The sequence below is a fragment of the Mesocricetus auratus genome, unplaced genomic scaffold (genome assembly GCF_017639785.1).
Source record: "Mesocricetus auratus isolate SY011 unplaced genomic scaffold, BCM_Maur_2.0 Super-Scaffold_100691, whole genome shotgun sequence".
In the NCBI taxonomy this organism is placed as follows: Eukaryota; Metazoa; Chordata; class Mammalia; order Rodentia; family Cricetidae; genus Mesocricetus; species Mesocricetus auratus.
This window is the reverse complement of record NW_024429267.1, coordinates 46,385,442-46,404,308: the sequence shown is the minus strand read 5'-3', so window position 1 is coordinate 46,404,308 and position 18,867 is coordinate 46,385,442. Positions and strand designations below refer to the sequence as shown.

Genomic DNA, 18,867 nt, shown 5'->3' with positions numbered 1-18,867 from the left:
TTTAGTTTTAAGAATATAGATAGCAGCAGATTAGAACGTCAGCAGTTTACAGCAATGGCTAATCAACTGTATTAGGTGAGTAATTCCTCCTTTCTCACTTGCTCTGGTGCTTTCAATACCAGTTTCCTTAATTTGTCAGATGACAGTAACAGAAATATTACAAAACCCAGCCAGTGAGATGGCTCAGGGGATAAGGGCGGGCCAGCCTTGACCTACTGATTCTGCCACCTCCGCCCCCAAGTGCTGAGATTACTGGTATATATCATAACTGACTCTTCTAGAACCTAAATTATTTACTGGATAATTTTGATGATTTTTTTAGATAAAACACAGATCATAATACTTTCTTTTTTTCTTTTTGGTTTTTCCAGACAGGGTTTCCCTGTGTAATAGTCCTAGCTGTTCTAGAACTTGCTTATGGAAACCAGACTAGCCTCAAACTCAGAGATCCACCAACCCTTGCTTTCCAAGTGCTATGATTAATACTTTTTAACAGTGACAGCATATCTACCTCTTCAGTAACTTCTAGCTTACTTTTGGCATATTACAAGGCAACAAAGATATCTGAGGTGGTGCTACTAGTTAGCAATGAATGCGTTAAAGACACTTATCAACCAAACTACTTATCAGCAAGCACAAAATAGTCCTCCAGCCAAGAAGCAGAAATGGAAAATAATCTGAATTACTATGCCTCTGCAGGATCAAGGTGTTTATAATATTTTAGAAAGATAATGAATAAATTTCCATGTAGATAAAATACCCATAGCTTTAAAATGACTAATTCAGGATACTTAAGATAATTATAATTTTAACTCATTTATCTTCAAAAAGCTAATTATGCAGAAGAAACAGCGATGATTACAGCAAGCCTTCTACCGTTTCTAGACACTTGGACACCAAACAAAATGCAAAAAAATCGCATTTTTCAAGAGCTCAATAATAGTTCAGCAGCAGAGTTCCCTTCTTGCATATGTGAAAGCCTTGGGTTTGAACCTTAGAATGTAATGGGGGGGGGGCCCGCTGGAGAGATGGCTCAGTAGTTAAGAGCACTGGTTGCTCCTTCCAGAGGACCCAGATTCAATTCCCAGCACCCAAATGGCAGCTCACAACTGTCAACTGTCTGTAACTCCAATTCCAGGGGCTCTGATGCCAATGCACATAAAGTTAAATAAAAAAAGAAAAAGAAAAAAGAAAAAGAAAGAAAAGAGTGTAACACAGAAAATAAAAGACCCAGAGAGCTGAATATCAGAAAAACAAAGCAGCCGGTCACTAGCTCTCAACTCTAGCTCAGGCTGAAAGGGCTGGTCCACAAATGACCGAGCTCTTCAAGTCTCAAACTGCTGCCTCTCCTTAGTGTGGCCGGAGAACAAAAAGCCTCTCTGAGACCTTGTTTCTGTCTTATATTCTTCCCTAATGTTGAGATTAAAGATATGAGCTATAATTCTCTTTAGACTGATTCACTCTTGTGTAGATATGGGTGGCCTTGGACTTACAAAGATCTGTCTATCTCCTAATCCTGAGCCCTAGGCTTAAAGGTATATACCACCTCCTCCAAGCTTCTGGCTGCTGGGATTAAAGGTGTATGCCTGGCTTCTATGGTTTGTGGCTGACTTTGCTTTTTGAATCCTCAGGCAAGCTTTAATAAATCATAAACAATATCTTAGAACTACAAAAATTGAAGTCTAACCTCTAATATAGAGAATATAACATTAAAAATTGAGGTTATAACACTTATCCTACATTATTTCAATATATAATTCTGAAACTATCTCTCAAACATGTATGCTGAAATTTATACATCTTAGTTTTTCTCTAAATTGAAAGAAAATATATATGATGCTGATGACTATTAGAAAAGCAAAGCTACACAGGGAAACTCTGTCTCAAAAAACCAAAAGAAAAAGAAAAGCAGCCAGGCGTTGGTGGCGCACGCCTTTAATCTCAGCACTTGGGAGGCAGAGGCAGGTGGATCTCTGTGAGTTCGAGGCCAGCCTGGTCTACCAAGCGAGTTCCGGGACAGCCTCCAAGACAATACAGAGAAACCCTGTCTCGAAAAACCAAAAGAAAAAAAAGAAAAAGAAAAAGAAAAAGAAAAGCAAAAGTTGCCAGGTAGTGGCGCACACCTTTAATCCCAGCACTTGGGAGGCAAAAGCAGGTGGATATCTGTGATTTCCAGGCCAGCCTGGTCTACAGAGTAGGTTCCAGGACAGCCATAACTGTTTCACAGAGAAGCCCTGTCTCAAAAAACCAAACAAAAATATCCTTGGACTCAGCTAGGCGTGGTAGTACACACCTTTAATCCCAGCACTTGAATCTCTGAGTTCAAAGCCAGCCAGAAACCCTTTCTCTCCACCCCCCAAAAAATAGCCTGGTATATATACATTAACACTTCTTCCAAACCTGGGTTTTTATTCCCAGTGTTAATTTAAAACTAATTAATTCTTTTTTTTTAAAGGTTTATTTACTATGTCTACAGTGTTCTGCCTGCAGGCCAGAAGAGGGCACCAGATCTCATTACAGATGGTTGTGTGAGCCACCATGTGGTTGCTGGGAATTGAACTCAGGACCTCTGGAAGAGCAGCCAGTGCTCTTAACCACTGAGCCATCTCTCCAGCCCAAAACTAATTAATTCTTATTTCATGTGTATGAGTATTTTGCCTGCACGTATTTCATCCACCGCACTAGTGCCCACAGAGGCACTGCAATCCTGGAACTCGCAGTTACAGAAAGTTGTGAGCCCCATATGAGCGCTGGGAAGTGAATTCGGTTCCTCTAGAAGAGTGGTTCTCAATCTGTGGGTTGTAATCCCTTAGAGAAGGATTGAATTACCTTTTCACAGGCGTCCCACATCAGACATCCTGCATATTATATATTTACATTATGACTCATAACAGTAGCAAATTACAGTTATGAAGTAGCAACTAAAGTAATTTTGTAGTTGAGGCCAACACATGTATTAAAGGGTTGCACCATTAGGAAGGTGAGAACCACTGCTCCAATATTAATTTTTTTTTAAAGACTCTTTTGTTTTGCCTGTCTCAATGTAAGCAGGAAAAAAACAAAAACAAAAAGAAACACCTTGGCTGAATTCTGGGTAGAGTGCTATACTGCAGATAAGGAAATAACCAAAAATTCTGGAGACATTAATTTCAGGAATCCTAAAGCCCACAGCCTATAACTACTCTTGCCAAAAACAGTAAGATACCTATCTTCCCTTTTTGGTTAAGCCCATGCTTAGGGCTGTCCTCAGCTCTCCACACAGGTGAGCCCATTTAGTGTTTCCTCACACTTCTCTCAGCCTCACATATCATGTTCCTCCAGGGTTTCCTCTTGCCAAAATCCATTAACACAAGAACATTATCTGTCTTGTTCACCATTATTGGACAAGTATATAATAGGTAGTACTCAAACAAATCTCTGTGTGTGTCTGTGTTTGATAAGTGCACTGGAGTGTGCATATACATGAACCCAAAGGATGCCTTCCTCTACTGGTCTCTGCCTTAGTGCCTGTCTCAAGGGGGGTGTGCTGGGTTTTGACTCAAGTGGAAGCTCACTGTTTTGGCCAGGTTGGCAGGGAGGGAGGGAAGGAGGGTGTGTGTGTGTGTGTGTGTGAGAGAGAGAGAGAGAGAGAGAGAGAGAGAGAGAGAGAGAGAGAGAGAGAGAGAGAGAGAGAGAGAGAGAGAGAGAGAGAGACTCAACTAGAAGCTCACTGTTTTGGCTAGGCTGGCTGGCTTGGGAACTCCTAGGATCCACCTATCTCTGCCTCTGCCTTCCCACCCCCTTATTAGGGTTACAGACTGGCACAGTCATGCCTGAAATTTTTTTTATGTGTGCATGTCTTCGTGCTTCCTGTGCAAGTACTCTTACCCACTGAACCTTTTCTAAGGCATGAACAAACCAAGTTTTAGAATCAAACAATCTTTATAAAGCCAATCTATGGCACAACAGATTTCTTTTTAGTCCATAAATGCAAAAATAAATTCTGTAAAGAAATGTTTATTTTGCTGGGTATAGTTGTGCAAACCTTTAATCACAGCACTTGGGAGGCAGAAGTAGGTAGATCTCTGAGTATAAGGTCAACCTAGTCTACATAGTGAGTTCTAGGCATGCCAAGACAAAATGAGACCCTCCCTCAAAAAATGTATATATTCTTGTATGTATGAAGGAGCACATGGAGGCCAGAGGTCAGCCTTAGTTGTTAATACAATCCTGTTTTTGAAATAGGATCTCTCACTGAGTCCTGGAGCTTATCCATTTGGAAAGGCAGATAGTCAGAGAGGCCCAAGAACTACTGCCTGTTTCTACCTCCCCAGTACTGGAATTACAAATGGAAGTAACCATTTTCATCTTTTTATGTGGACACTGGGGACTGAGCTAAGTACTTCTTGTGAAGCAAGCACTTTACTGAGTAAGCTATCTCCCCAACCCCCATGGCATACAAATTTCAAAAAGAAAATGGACCCAGCAACACTCCTGTAATTCTACAATGAGGTTGATAATGAAAGATTCAGAGTTTGAGGTCGGCTTAGGATACATAGTAAGACATTGTAAAGGGAATGGAGATGGCTCAGTGGTTAAGAGTACTGGTTGCTCTTCCAAAGGACCAGGTTTGATTTCTAGCACCCACACAGCAGTTTACTACTACCAAATTCCAGGTTCAGGTTACCTGGTGCCCTGCCCGCTTCTGGCACCTGCAGGAACAGTCTAACAATGCAAAAATGCATGGAGACAGAACACCGATACACACAAAATACATACATTTTTCAAAGACACTACAAAACAAATGAAAGCAGAAGGGAATAAAAGGAAAAGAGAGAGGGATTGCCAAACACATTACATAATAAAGGTAGCCAATGACACTTACCCCCAAAAAGAGAGAAACAAATCAGGTGTGGTAGCTCATGCCTGTAATACTGGCACTTGAGAGCATAAGGTAGGGCTATCTAGACTTCAAGGCTATTCTGAACTATGATTTGTTCTAGGCCAGCCTGAGTTACTATGTGAGATCCAGTCTTTTCTTTTTTATTTTTATTTTATGTAAGTTTTTTGCCATGGGTGTCTGGTCCCCTGGAATTGGAATTATAGACATTTGTGAACTGCCATGTAGGTGCTAGGAATTTAACCCGGGTCCTCTAGCAGAGCAGTCAATGCTCTTAACCACTGAGTCATCTCTCCAGCCCCTACACCCACCCCCAATCTTGCAAAGGTCAGAATGAAAAAGTAACAATAGAGACCCTTGCCGGGCAGTGGTGGCGCACACCTTTAATCCCAGCACTCAGGAGGCAGAGGCAGGCGGATCTCTGTGAGTTCGAGGCCAGGCTGGACCGACAGCCTCCAAAACAATACAGAGAAACCCTCTCTCGTAAAAACCAAAAAAAAAAAAAAAAAAAAAAAAAGACCCTTTCTCAAAAACAAAAAACAGCCTGGCAGTCATGGTGCACACCTTTAATCCTAGAATTTGGGAGGTAGATGCAGGTAAATATTTGAGTCTGAGGTCTACAGAGTGAGTTCCAGGATGGCTAGGGCTACATGGAGAAACCCTGTCTTGAAAAGTAAACAAACGGGGGCTGGAGAGGTGGCTCAGAGATTAAGAGCACTGACTGCTCTTCCAGAGGTCCTGAGTTCAATTCCCAGAAACTACAAGGTGGCTCACAACCATCTACAATTCAATCTGGTGCCCTCTTCTGGCATGTAGGCAGAACACTGTACATGTAATAAATAAATAAATTAAAAAAAAAAGAAAAGCAAGCAAACGGGAGAGAGGGAGGGAGACAGGGAGAGAGGACAAGAAATAGAAGCCTGAGATAAAAAGCCTTGTTTCCCAGGGACTGGGAAACGGGTCAGCTGGTAGAGTGCCTACAGTACAGACATGAGAATGAGTCTGAAGCTTTACTGACACCCACATAAAAAGGACAACAACAAGTGCCTGCAGTCAGCTGAAAGTCATAACAGGAGGATCCAAGGTGTTTGCTGCTCAGCCAGTGACACCAAATGGAAAGCTCCAGTAAGGCAGGGGCAAGTATGGTGGCACACACTTAAGCCTAGTACCTAGGAGGCAGAGGCAGGCAAATCTCTGTAAATCTGAAGCTAGCCTGTGGTCTACATAGTGAGTTAGCCAGGGCTACATGGTGAGATCCTGCCTTGAAAAGGAAAAAACAAAACATAGAATTACAAGTCCAAATGGACAGGACAGTCTTGTTTTCTTCAGATGTGTCCCAGCACACTTACTGCATACAGTAGTTTTTTTTAGCAACCATTTATCAAATAAGAAAAGATAAAACAACAAACTACCTTTACCATCTATCATACCACAACAAAACCAAAATATGGTCACTGTTAGGGAAAGACCATGAGCTCAAGACCAGCCTCACCTACAGAAAATGGCATCTTAAAAAAAAAGAGCCAGGAGGTGGCACACGCCTTTAATCCCAGCACTTGGTGGTGGAAGGAGAGAACCGACTTCCACAGCTGTCCTCTGACCTCCACATGCACATGTAAGCACACGCACGTACATATCAAACAAGTAATAGAAAAAACTTAAATGTCCTCAACATTAGAGGACAAGAGAATCACTACTAGTAAGTATTAATGGTAATCCATTTCTACATAGTTTGCATTAATAATGATCTCTTGCTATGAGGAAAAGGGAATACAGGAATATTTATTTACATACCTTACAAAGGTGATGAAAAACACAGCTTCTGTGACAGTGGTTGTACAAAGAACCTGGAACGTCTCAGATGCAAGGCTATGTAAAATGAAGAAAAATAAGTTCATTTTATAATGATAAAAATAAAACAGCCAGGGCATTAGTGGCTCATACCTGTAATCCCAGCACTCAGGAGGCAGAGGCAGGTAGATCTCTGAGTTCCAGGACAGCCTGGTCTACAGAGGTAGTTCCAGGACAGCCAGGGCTACACAGAGAAACTCTGTCTCAAAATAAAATAAAAATGTAAACATCACTCCAGACAGGAAAATGTGCAGGACTATTTAACTGCATTTGAAGTACTCTTCAATGACATCCTTAACCTGAGAATCTTTGCCATAACCCTTAACCACTACATAACTACAACCTCTCACTTTATGGCAGCGGTTGTCAGCCTTCCTAATGATTCCTCTTTCATATGATTCCTCACACTGCAGTGATCCCCAACCATAAAATTATTTTCATTGCTACTTTATAAGTATAATTTTGGTACCATTATGAATCATAATGTAAATATTTCTGGAGAGAAGTTTATCAAAGGGGCCTTGACCCACAGTTAAGAATTGCTGCTTTATGCCCATCCCAATCAATTTTGCAGATGCTCACCCATTCCACAGCTTGTTTTTTGTCACTGTTGTAATCTGCTGCCCAACCCACAGCACCTCCACACAGACTCATCACAATTAGATGCAAGCACACAAAGATGGCTGGGCACTGTTAGAGCATCTTGTGAAACGGTATTAAAGTCATTATACCTCTAGACGTAACACTTTCCTTGGCTTTATCGGTGGATGTGGGTGAAGCCAAGTACTGAACACACCAGACCTTTTGCTCAACTTAGTAGTATCCAGGGAAACGCTAGTTTCCAATAAACACAAAAATTTATCATTTATGTCATCCATGACTTTTTTGTTTAATTCCTTTTAGCCAGGCATAGTGACACATGCTTTTAATCCCAGCACAGGTGGGCAGATCTTTGAGTGTTCAAAGCCAGCCTAGTCTATGAGTGAGTTCCAAGACAGCCAGGACTCTACAGAGAAACCCTGTCTTGGAGAAGATGAAAATATATATATATATATATATATATATATTTTTAAATTGAAGGTCTGGCATGGTGGCACAATCTATAATCTCAGACTCAGGAAGCAGAGGCAGGCAGATCTCTGTGAGTTTGAGACCAGCCTGTCTACAGAGCAGGCTCCAGGACAGGCTCCAAAACAATACAGAGAAACCTTGTCTCAGATATCTAAATACAACCTTCTGAGTCTATCTTTGTTTTATGTATGGATACTGTTTCAAATCTGACCACTCTGCAATGGACAGTCAATATGAGAGAGACTATCTCCTCCCAGCAGTCACTAGTTGCCTGTAGTTTTGTCTAGGGTAGGACCCCATGAATTTTTCCCCTTCCACGCTAGCACGTTCACTGATATTGCCATCAACCTTATTTTTCAAATATAATACATGTTGTCCTTTTAAAACAGATAAACTCTGTAAACAAATTCCTCCAATTAAAAAAGCTTTTTTTACATTATTTTCTTATTTTTTGTGGTTAGGAGGGTCAGGGGATAACTTGGGGAGTCAGTTCTCTTGCAACATATGGTTCTCAGGAATTAAACTCAGGGCTCCCAAGGCAATCGCCTTCACTTGCTAAGAAACCTCAACTGGCCTGTACCTAATGCTTTTCTTTTCTCTCTTTTTTTTTTTTTTTTTTTGAAACAGAGTCTCACTGCATAGCCCTGGTTGGCCTGGAAACTCACTACATATACAACGATGGCCTTAAACTAAAGAGATTCCTCTGCCTCCAAGGTGTTGAGATTAAAGGAGAGAAATATCATACTTCACTCCAAAGTATTTTTTTTTTATTTTTTTTAAGATTTATTTATTACAGATAGTTTGTCTACATGCCAGAGGAGGGCATTCACCAGAATTGTAGATGGTTGTGAGCCACCATGTGGTTGCTGGGAACTGAACTCAGGACCTCTGGAAGAGCAGTCAGTGCTCTTAACCTCTGAGCCATCTCTCCAGCCCTTGTTTTTTTTTTTTTAATATCTACTATATATACAGTGTTCTGCCTGCATGTATGCTTGCACACCAGAAGAGGGCACCAGATCGCATTACAGATGGCTGTAAGCCACCAAGTGGTTGCTGGGAATTGAACTCAGAACCTCTGGAGGAACAGCCAGTGCTCTTAACCCAGCCATCTCTCCAGCCCTCAACTGGTAATATTTTTTCCTCTCTGTTTATTTGTGTTGTATATACACAAATGCAAATGTGTACAAGCAATTGCTACAATGTACACGTAGAGGTCAGAGGATGGTATATGCAAGTTGATTATCTCAAAAGGGTCCCAGGAATAGAATTCCAGTGGACTTAGTGGCAAAGCCTTTATCTTACCGAGCCCCCTTGCTGGGTCTGTTATACAAATGTTTTTTCTTTTCCTTTTTTTTTTTTTTTTTTTTTTTTTTGGTTTTTGGAGACGGTGTTCCCGTTTCCCTGTGTAGCTTTGGAGTCTGTCCTGGAACTAGAACTTATAAACAAGTCTGGTCTCAAACTCATAGAGATCCGCCTGCCTCTGCCTCCTGAGTGCTGCGATTAAAGGTGTGTGCCACCACCGCCTGGATTCTTTTCTTTTTTATGTACATTAGTTTTTTGCCTGAAATTATATATGTACACATGTGTGCCTGATGCCCTCGGAGGTCAGAAAAGGACACCAGATTTCATTGAACTGGAGTTATGGATGTTTGTGAGCTGCCATATGGGTGCAAGGAACTGAACTCAAGTCCACTGCAAGAGTAATATGTGCTCTTAATCACTGAGTATCTCTCCAGTCCCCCTATTATATAAATCTTTAGTCACCTTAAAGTTAAAAAACATAGTGATCACTATATCTTACCACCTAGACTAGTTAACATTTTAATGACTGGCCCTAAGGAAACGCATTTCCTTTTTTCTTTTTCGATTTTTTTTTTTTTTGGTTTTTTTTCAAGACAGGGTTTCTCTGTAGCTTTGGAGGCTGTCCTGGAACTCACTTTGTAGACCAGGCTGGCCTCGAACTCACAGAGATCTGCCTGCCTCTGCCTCCCGAGTGCTGGGATTAAAGGCGTGCGCCACCAACACCCGGCCTCTTTTTCGATTTTTTGAGACAGGTTTTCTCTATGGCTTTGGAGACTGTCCTGGAACTAGCTCTTATAGACCAGGCTGGCCTCAAACTCACAGAGAACTACCTGTCCCTGCCTCTCCAGTGCTGGGATCAAAGGCGTGTGCCACCTCCACCCTGCCGAAAAGCATTTCTTTTTTTTTTAAGTTTTATTTGTTAATATTGAGGTACTGCCGCACCTGCTGTGCAACCGACGGGTCTCTGTGTCATCTATCCCGACCACCTCGCTACATTCTCGGATGCAGGCCGCACAGCAGGTGCAACAAGGTACTAAAGTCCAACTCAGGGCCTCATACAAAATATGCAAATTCTTCACAAATGTCCTGTGCTAGTTTTATGCCAACTTGACACAACCTACAGTCATCAGAAAGGAGGGAATCAGGATTGAGAAAACAGTTCTATAAAATTCAGCTGCAGGGCTGGAGAGATGGCTCAGAGGTTAAGAGCACTGGCTGCTCTTCCAGAGGTCCTGAGTTCAATTCCCAGCAACCACATGGTGGCTCACAACCATCTGTAATGAGATCTGGCACCCTCTTCTGGCCTTCAGACATGAATGCAGGCAGAATACTGTATACATAATAAATAAATCTTAAAAAAAAAATTCAGCTGCAGGGAACCAGGCATGGTGGTGCACCCCCTTAATCCCAGCACTCAAGAGGCAAGTGGATTTCTGTGAGTTCGGGACCAGTCTGATCTACAGAGCTAGTTCTAAGACAGCCAGAGCTGTTTAAACAGAGAAACCCTGTCTTGAAAACACAAGAACAAACAACCCAAAAGGATAAAACAAACAAAAAGCATTTCTTTTGTGTGTGTGTGTGTGTGTGTGTGTGTGTGTGTGTGTGTGTGTGTGTGTGTGTGTGTGTGTGTGTGTGGTTTTTCAAGACAGGGTTTCTCTGTGGCTTTGGAGGCTGTCCTGGAACTAGCTCTTGTAGACCAGGCTGGTCTCGAACTCACAGAGATCCACCTGCCTCTGCCTCCCGAGTGCTGGGATTAAAGGCGTGCACTACCACTGCCCCGCCAAAAAGCATTTCTTATATCCTAAAGGTAGTACAGGATCTGGCCTCTGCCCACCTCTCTAAACTCATTTTACCTCCCACTATTTCATTAACTGCTTGTTCTCCCCTTACTGTCACTTGAATTAAAGACACTATCATAAATAAACCTGAGCCGGGCGTTGGTGACGCACGCCTTTAATCCCAGCACTTGGGAGGCAGAGGCAGTCGGATCTCTGTGAGTTCAAGGCCAGCCTGGTCTACAAGAGTTAGTCCCAGGACAGCCTCCAAAGCCACAGAGAAACCCTGTCTCGAAAAACCAAATAAATAAATAAATAAATAAATAAATAAATAAACCTGAATACATTTACTGTATAGGGGGAAAGAAATTGTGGTGGCAGATGTTAGATATTGCCAGCACTTGGGAGGTGGAAGCAAAAGACTGACACGATTTTAAGCCCGCCCACCTCTCTTAGCAAGATCCCTTCACAAAATATACCCCAACCTCTCCCCAGATAAAGTTCATTTTGGCATGAACTGCAAATTAGTTACAATTTAATAATCCTGTATCTCATACTTTGCTCACTTAGTATAAAAGGGCACAGTCAAAAGAAAAATAAATGCATCCAGAATCACTTGGAGCAAATACAAATAAGATGAAACCAAGACCCAGTGTAAGCAGCTTTATTGCCTACCTTGTTTTCACTCACATGGTTTGCATAAACAAGAAAATACAACCCTTCCTTAAAAATACTACAGCACCATAGGCTAAAATGAGTCTGGAATGGTGGTTTACACCTGTAACCCTTGTGAGGCCAGCCTGGACTATACAGAGTGCCAACCCAGACAGAGCTACACATAAGAGTATCTCAAAATCAAACAAGAGTCACTTGAAATAGGGTGGTGGTGGTGCAAAAGCCTTTAATGCCAGCACTTGGGAGGCAGAGGCAGGTAGGATCTCTGAGTTGAGGCTAGCCTGGTCTACAGAGCAAGTCCCAAGATGGCCAGGGTTACACGGAGAAACCGTACTGGGGGATGGGTAGGGATTTTATAATAATTACTAACTTCAAACTACTTTTGAAATCTATTATCACAAACATTTAATGTCACCAAAACACATCAGTAAGACACATGCCTAAGTGTTATAAGATAGGCTCACATCTGCAACCCCAGCACTTAGGAGGGCTAAGGAAGAACTGCTAACAAGTTCAAGGCCAGTCTGAGCTACATGGTGAATTTCCAGACCAGTATCACCTATGGAGTAAAACTGTCTCATAAAAATAATAATAACATATAGTTACATCTGGCCTGATGGCATAGGCCTGGAATCCCAGTTACTGGGGAGACTGAGGAAGGTTGAAAGTTCAAGACTAGTCTAGGCTGCAGATGAGTTCATGGTCATACCCTGACAGTGTAATGAGACTATCTCAAAACAAAAGTGCAATCAGGGTTGGGGATATACTTCCGTAGCCGAGCCCTTGCTGAGTATGTGCAATCTCCTAGGCTCAAGCCTCAGGCTGAAAAGTTATCAAAGTTGGGTTCAATTCTCAGAACCACAAAAATAGGTAAGTAACATACAGTTATTACTAATGCTTTGGTGTAACATCTGAGGTCCACTGGATAGAAGCATAAAGAAGAGAGGACATTATTAAGAACCTTTTTTTTTGAGACAGGATTTTGTTTATAGCCCAATCATACATCCTGGAGTACTTCAATTATAGGTTTCTCACCTAACCTATTTTCAATTTTTAAATTCAGCATTTGTTCACAATATGTCATCATTGTTAGTAGTTATAATGTAATGGAACCAAATGTACTATCTATAGAAATCCAGTGATCTCAAATTAGTCTTTCAACAAGGTTAACCATCTCTTGGCTCTTTAAACCAGTCAAAAGACTAGTTTTAACATCCAGCCGCCTCCTCTTCTTACTACTTCCACTCCACCCCACGAACCAAGAAACACCTGAACATTTTACTCTTCTAGCAGACGAGGATGGACGTTAAAGGGAGTTAATGATGGACAAAGTATAAAGACTATGAAAACACTCCAACAAAACCGCTCACACTACACAGACCACTACTTATGTGAAGCATGCATCTTCACCAATTCCAGTTAAAATCTAATCAAAGGGGATATAGTTGCCTGAAAACATTCTAGGGGAACCTCATTATGTTGTCTTTGGTAACAGTCAACTCCCAGAGGTTGGATCCTCAAGAAAACTAACAAACTCAAAGGCAAGGCTAAGCCAGAAAAGGGCTATGTACAAAGACTTGAAATTTATTTGGCAAATAAACTGACCAGATTCTCCCTAAATATGCACAATCTAAAAGGTAAAGAAACACAGGAGAGTAGTCAGGAACCCCTGCTTTTAGCTGAGAGTACATAAAAAAGCAGTTCTAGTCTAATTAAACATATGACCTTCAAAAATTTAAGTCTCACCAGGAATGGCGGTACACACCCAGTGATCCCAGCACTATTCAGAAGGCCAGCTAGATCTACAAAGCAAGTTCTAGGGCTCAAGTCAAACCCTGTGTCCATTTCTTTTAAGTTGTAGGCAGATGACTCTCCTGTCATTATCAGCCCACTGTGCTCGCTGCAGAGTACTAATAAACCTTTCTCTTGAAAAAAAACTCCCTGGACTCAGTCTCCACACCTACAAATGGAGTCAGCCTACAAATCCTTTAAATCTTTCCCAGTCTAAAATACTACATCTATAGGGGGAAAAGTTGGCAGATTACATATATTCCTATTCTCTTCTTCAGGAGATTTCTGAGTAGAGACTATGTAAGCTGCACACTGGACTTTGACTCAGTTATAGGGCTGGAACGAAGCTCAGAGACATATAGCACCTGCTCAATACGCCCCAAGCCCTGAGTTTAATTTCAAGCACCAAAGAGGAAAAAAATGAAATAGAAAAAACAAGCTCTATATATTTTATGTCCCTAAGAAACATCACTGCTCCACATAAAGTAGACAAATCCTCACAATAACTGCTGAGAGCCGTCAGTAACAAGACCTAGCCGTGTATTTTTAGTTAACAAGAATACTTGTGTTAAATGCTTCAAACAGTATCACTACCAAGCTAGCTAGCCATGTGGAAGGCGAGAAGCCATCCACAGGGTACATACACACTTGGACATGTGACACTAAATGGCTGAAAATTCTCACCAAATACAACATCCTAATATGAGTTTCCATCCCTCCAGGTTTGCCAGAGGAATATAGTCTGGTTACATATAACCTACAAAAAACACTTATTTCAAAAGAATGTCTGAAGATATAGAAAGAACTATATGAATAACCAGCAGAGGTCAAAATTCTTAGTGAGGACTATTAGAAAATACAGTCAGAACCAATTCTGGAACAAAAAAACATGGTGTCAATTTTCCACTTTATGCTACTAAACAAATTAAAAAACAAAACCAAAAAAGATTTGGGTGCAAAAAGTGCAATTTCATGAAAACGACCTGAAAATGGAACCCTGATCAGCAAGTGATTCCCAATTAAAGTAGTAACTTCAAGTAGAAATGCATCTATTTTGATGCAACCTCTCCAAATATTTTTTAAATGTTTTTTCAACTGGAAAATACCTTCCCCCATACAGTCTTAACCGCCAAGATTTCAAAACAATCTTTTACTTACACAATCTCTAAGAATACGGCTTTGAAAACAGAAAATCCACCCAAAGAATTACTGTCTTCACCCGGTACAAAACGGTGATTAATGATCCACATTAAATGTAAAAAGCAAAATGGAGTTGTAAAAGAGTTTCTTGCCTATTTCAACTCCCGACAGCCACGCGCGCTTCACAGTGGTAGACTACCCAGCACGGTCGCGGGCCGGCCGGGAGCCCCCGCCCAGCCCGGCGCAGCCCTGAGAGGAAGCGACGGGGAGGGCGGGCGGCTAGGGCTCCACCAGGCCCGGCCGGGCGGGGGAAGGGGGACTGGAGGCGGCGGGGCGCGCTTCCGGGGACTGCGCGGGCGGGGCCGCCGCCTCGGGCGCGGGGCCCCGGGTCAGGGGCCGGGGCCAGGGGCTGCCTGCCGAGAGCAGCAGGTGGGGCGCGACCGCGACCAGGCGACGGGCGGGTGGCCGGAAAAGTGCCGGCCGGCCGGCCGGGCCCGGAGCCGAGGGGGCTGGAGGGAATGCTCCTGCTCACCTCAAGGCGACGACTCCAAGTTCGGCCTCTTCGCACTGAGGACGCCTGTCCGCGAGTCCGCAAGCTCGGAAACGAGGACCGGCAGCTCCGCGGGAGACGGCGGACTAAGGAGAGAACCGACGGAGGACCGCGGGCGGCGGGCGGGGAGCGCGAGCGAACGAGGGCGGGCGGTGGCGGGAGGGCGGGGAGCGACGTGCGCGCCCTCGAGCGCCCTGCGGGCTCGAGCTGGCGCCAGTCGCGGCCCCGCGCACGCGCGCACGCTCGCAGTTCATCCACGATTGCTCAAGAGCGCAACCACGCCCAAAAAGCAAGACGCTTAACCAATCATTGCAGCCGCGTAGAGCATCACGGGAACTCCGGGGCTATAAAGGACCGAGTTGCTATTTTGTACTCACCGAATCACTCATCCTTTAAGTAAGCTGGGTGGGGATGGGTGCGCCTGCGCGGTTTTAAAGCCCTGCCCCAAACTGCCAACACTTCGCGCAAGCGAAGTAGATCGTCGTTGCCCGACATTACGCGTGCGCACCTACAGGTCTAACCCCGGAAGCCCATACGCTTGCGCAGTAGGAACTAATACGGTGACAGTACACCCGGTGGGGCGCTGGCCAGTCATGGCGGAACCTTGGTCTGGGCAGTTTTTGCAAGCTCTGCCCACTACTGTGCTCGGAGCGCTGGGCACCCTGGGCAGCGAGTTCCTGCGGGAGTGGGAGACACAAGACATGCGAGTGACTCTCTTCAAGCTGCTCTTGCTGTGGTTGGTGTTAAGTCTCCTGGGCATCCAGCTGGCGTGGGGGTTCTACGGGAACACAGTGACCGGGTTGTATCACCGTCCAGGTGAGGCTCCCTACGAACCTCCTTGGCCTGACTGCCCCTGCCACCACCAAGCTGTACCACTTGTTTCTCCTGTGTCCGCGTAGACTATCACTGGTCCCCCAGAAGCCTCGTTGTACCCAGACTTACACCCCCATACCATTTTACACCAGAATCCCCACCTGTCCATCATCACGTTGTAACTGTTTCTCAGAAATCTTTACCAGACAATGCTACTAGTCCCTAGCATCCCACTCCGGTCTCTTAAACTATACTCTGACCCCTTACCTGAGCTAATGCCTGCTCAGATCCCCACCCTCAGCCTCCTGCAGCTCTGGGTGTGTTCCTGCCTCCAGGTCTGGGTGGACAGAATGGATCCACACCTGATGGCTCCACACATTTCCCTTCATGGTGAGTAAATCTCTGTCTCTCCCAACCCCATGCTTGGCAGGCAGAGGACACTCGAGTGCTGAGAGTGCTGGTGACAGGGAAGAGAATTCACAGGATGTGAGTGCACCAGCTTAGTGGCCTTTGCAAGAATCCTCCAATTCTGCAGGTAGAGCTCAGGATTCTAGTTGGACATTTACCAGTGCCTGTAGAGCCTCCTATCAGCATATGCAGTGGGGACGGATGATGGTGTTACCATAATTCTAGAAAGGTGAAGTGGTAGGGAGGTAGGTCTATTGGAAACAAATCCCTTGGTTGGAAAGTCCTTCATTAGGAAAGCAAGAGTATTATTCTAGGCAAGTACTGTACCATTGGAGCTATAACCCCCAGCCTAAGAGCCTCTATTCTTAGCACACTACCTCATCAAGTCAGTCTCCTAATCTCTGAAGAAAAAAAAAAAAACAGCTTACTTATCAAGTCATTTCATTCAGCCAATCTCTGTGCTTCTACCAGATGGCAGAGGTCACAGCAAGCCCAGAAAACAAGGACAACCCAGACTCTGCTGCAGGGGAAGCAAGAGATTTAGAAGGAAAATAAGTACAAATGCAAAGTGGCTCAGGGGAGCACCACCCTCCCCCATCACACCTAACCTGAGACCAAAGAGAGAGGACAACACAGTATGTTGGATAAGAAAAAAAATGGATAAAAACGGACCCACTAGCAGGGACAAATGTGACATATTAGGAGACTAGGAGAGGATGGTGAACTTTGAACACAGGAGCATGGGGACAATGGAGCAGGTGAAGGACTGACTCAGCAAGACAGTGGCCTGATCTAATTTGCTTTTAGAACTGCCTGCTTCATAACAAGTATTCACGGGTGACTAGTCTGCTATTCATGAAGTGACCTTGCTTCTCTCCATTACTTTCAGGGAAATGGCAGCAAATGAACCTCTCAAAACCCACAGAGAATAAGGGGAGGCAGCAGCAGAAGCGTCTCCAGAGACGTCACTGGGACTGCTGGCTCCTATGTTGTATCCTGCTGCTGCCCAGGCCCGTTGGACAACTGCAGAGGGCTTGGGGTTGGGGGACTAGAGTACCATAGTGTTTCCAGGGTGAGCCTCCATTGCCTTCAGCCTTGCCTCCAACAGCTCCAGGTACTGGCTAGGGGACATTTCTCTACCCCAGTGTAGTTACCCTAGGACTTATGTCAAGGGTCAGAGCTTAGAAGCATTTTGGTTGGGGAGGTCAGCAGTCCCTTTCACCTTGTCTTTATCCTGTCCTCCTCGTTTCCTCGGACGTGATCTTCTAGAGATTTGTTCTTCTAAGAGGAATTTTGAGGTTAACCAGTTCTGAGATTTATAAGGGAAGTCTGTTCTCCCCTAAGCCCTGATTTCCTTGGCTTTGCTTTATAGGCAGAAGCCAGCTAATCCTGGCCTGGACCAGAGCACCAAACATGTACCTCCCTGACCCAGCTAATCTTCCAGGTCTGAGTCAGGCAGAGGAAGGTTTTTTTGGGTTTTTTTGTTTTGTTTTTCTTTTTATTGTTGTTGTTGTTTTTGTATTTCTTTTTTGAGACAGGGTTTCTCTGTGGCTTTGGAGGCTGTCCTGGAACTAGCTCTTGTAGACCAGGCTGGTCTCAAACTCACAGAGATCCTCCTGCCTCTGCCTCCCGAGTGCTGGGATTAAAGGTGTGTGCTACCACCGCCCAGCAGGCATAGGAAGTTATCATTTCCCAGCTGACCTAGTTCTCTGTTCTTTGGGGGCAAGTTGAATACCTGCGAGACTAAGTGAACTAAGAGTCCCTTCCGTGCCACTAAGAGTCACTTCCCATTTGACAAGGACCTTCTCCTAAAAGCCTGCTAGTATTATTTCAACCCCTAGCTAGGAGTATCAATCAGTAAGAGTGAGCCACAAACCAAATAGCTCTGAGCCCTTCATCATATGGGTCCAAAGAGGTTTCAAAACACATTAGAGCCCTGGATCTGTCTCCTCTAATGGTTGTATTTCTGCCTGTCTCAGCTGGGCCACTGCTACCTCAGGTGTCCCACTGTCTCTTTGTTAGATGTCACATAGCCTTCTGGCAGCCTTTGACTACAAAGACTGTAGCAGGTCTACTATAAATGAAACTGTACTGAGCTCCTCATACCTACTCCAGCGAAGCATCTGTGTGGCAGAAAGATGTCCTCTACAGCCTCAAATCCACCCACTGACATCACTACAAAGAGTCAAGGTCTCACATTCCACCCCAGGAGCAACTGAAGATGTGTCATATTAAACACAGAAGTGCATCGGTTGTGTGGTTATTCCAATAGGACAAGGGTGTGTGCACACAGGCAACTGGTGAGGGAGCCTGGGTTGTGTTGCCCTCAGAATCCAAATTACAGGAATTTAAAGAGGTGGAGAACTGATGCCAGCTCCCTAGAGTGGTGGTAGGTTGCCCAACAGGGGCAATATCCCCATTAGTAACTTGGGAGTGGGAGGGATTGGGACAGTTGAGTTACTGTCTCATGCTGTCCAAGCTGGCCTTCAACTCAGCATATGACTGAAGATGACCCTGAACTTCCAACACTTTTGTCTCCAACTCACAAGTGCTGGGATTAAAGGGGTATGCCACCACACCACTTCTGTATATACCTGGCCCCTCTCAAGGAG

At 44.1% G+C, this 18,867-nt stretch overlaps 2 protein-coding genes across 7 annotated transcripts in view; one reads left to right on the top strand and one right to left on the bottom strand.

Moving 5' to 3' along the window:
* Window positions 1–15,189, bottom strand: part of Rhoa (ras homolog family member A) — a 31,455-nt gene extending 16,266 nt beyond the window's left edge. The window contains exons 1-2 of the mRNA XM_040739511.1: window positions 15,017–15,189; window positions 6,674–6,748 (exon numbers count right to left, since the gene is read on the bottom strand). The gene's annotated coding sequence lies outside the window, so the exon portion shown is untranslated. The remainder of the gene's footprint in view (window positions 1–6,673; window positions 6,749–15,016) is intronic.
* A 113-nt stretch (window positions 15,190–15,302) lies between these two features.
* Window positions 15,303–18,503, top strand: Tcta (T cell leukemia translocation altered). 6 transcript variants are annotated; one of them, XM_040739512.1, is made up of 4 exons: window positions 15,303–15,430; window positions 15,549–15,850; window positions 17,145–17,246; window positions 18,371–18,503. In XM_040739512.1, the coding sequence occupies exons 2-4, from the start codon at window positions 15,628–15,630 to the stop codon at window positions 18,472–18,474; spliced, it is 429 nt and encodes a 142-aa protein (XP_040595446.1). In that variant the 5' UTR covers window positions 15,303–15,430; window positions 15,549–15,627; the 3' UTR covers window positions 18,475–18,503. The 6 variants fall into 6 exon arrangements, 4 of the variants coding, with proteins under 4 accessions (XP_040595446.1, XP_021080159.1, XP_021080158.1 ...); XR_005874669.1 differs by adding an exon at window positions 16,183–16,237 and having other exon boundaries at window positions 15,336–15,850; XR_005874668.1 differs by having other exon boundaries at window positions 15,336–15,850; window positions 17,145–17,369.
* The last annotated feature ends 364 nt before the right edge of the window (window positions 18,504–18,867 follow it).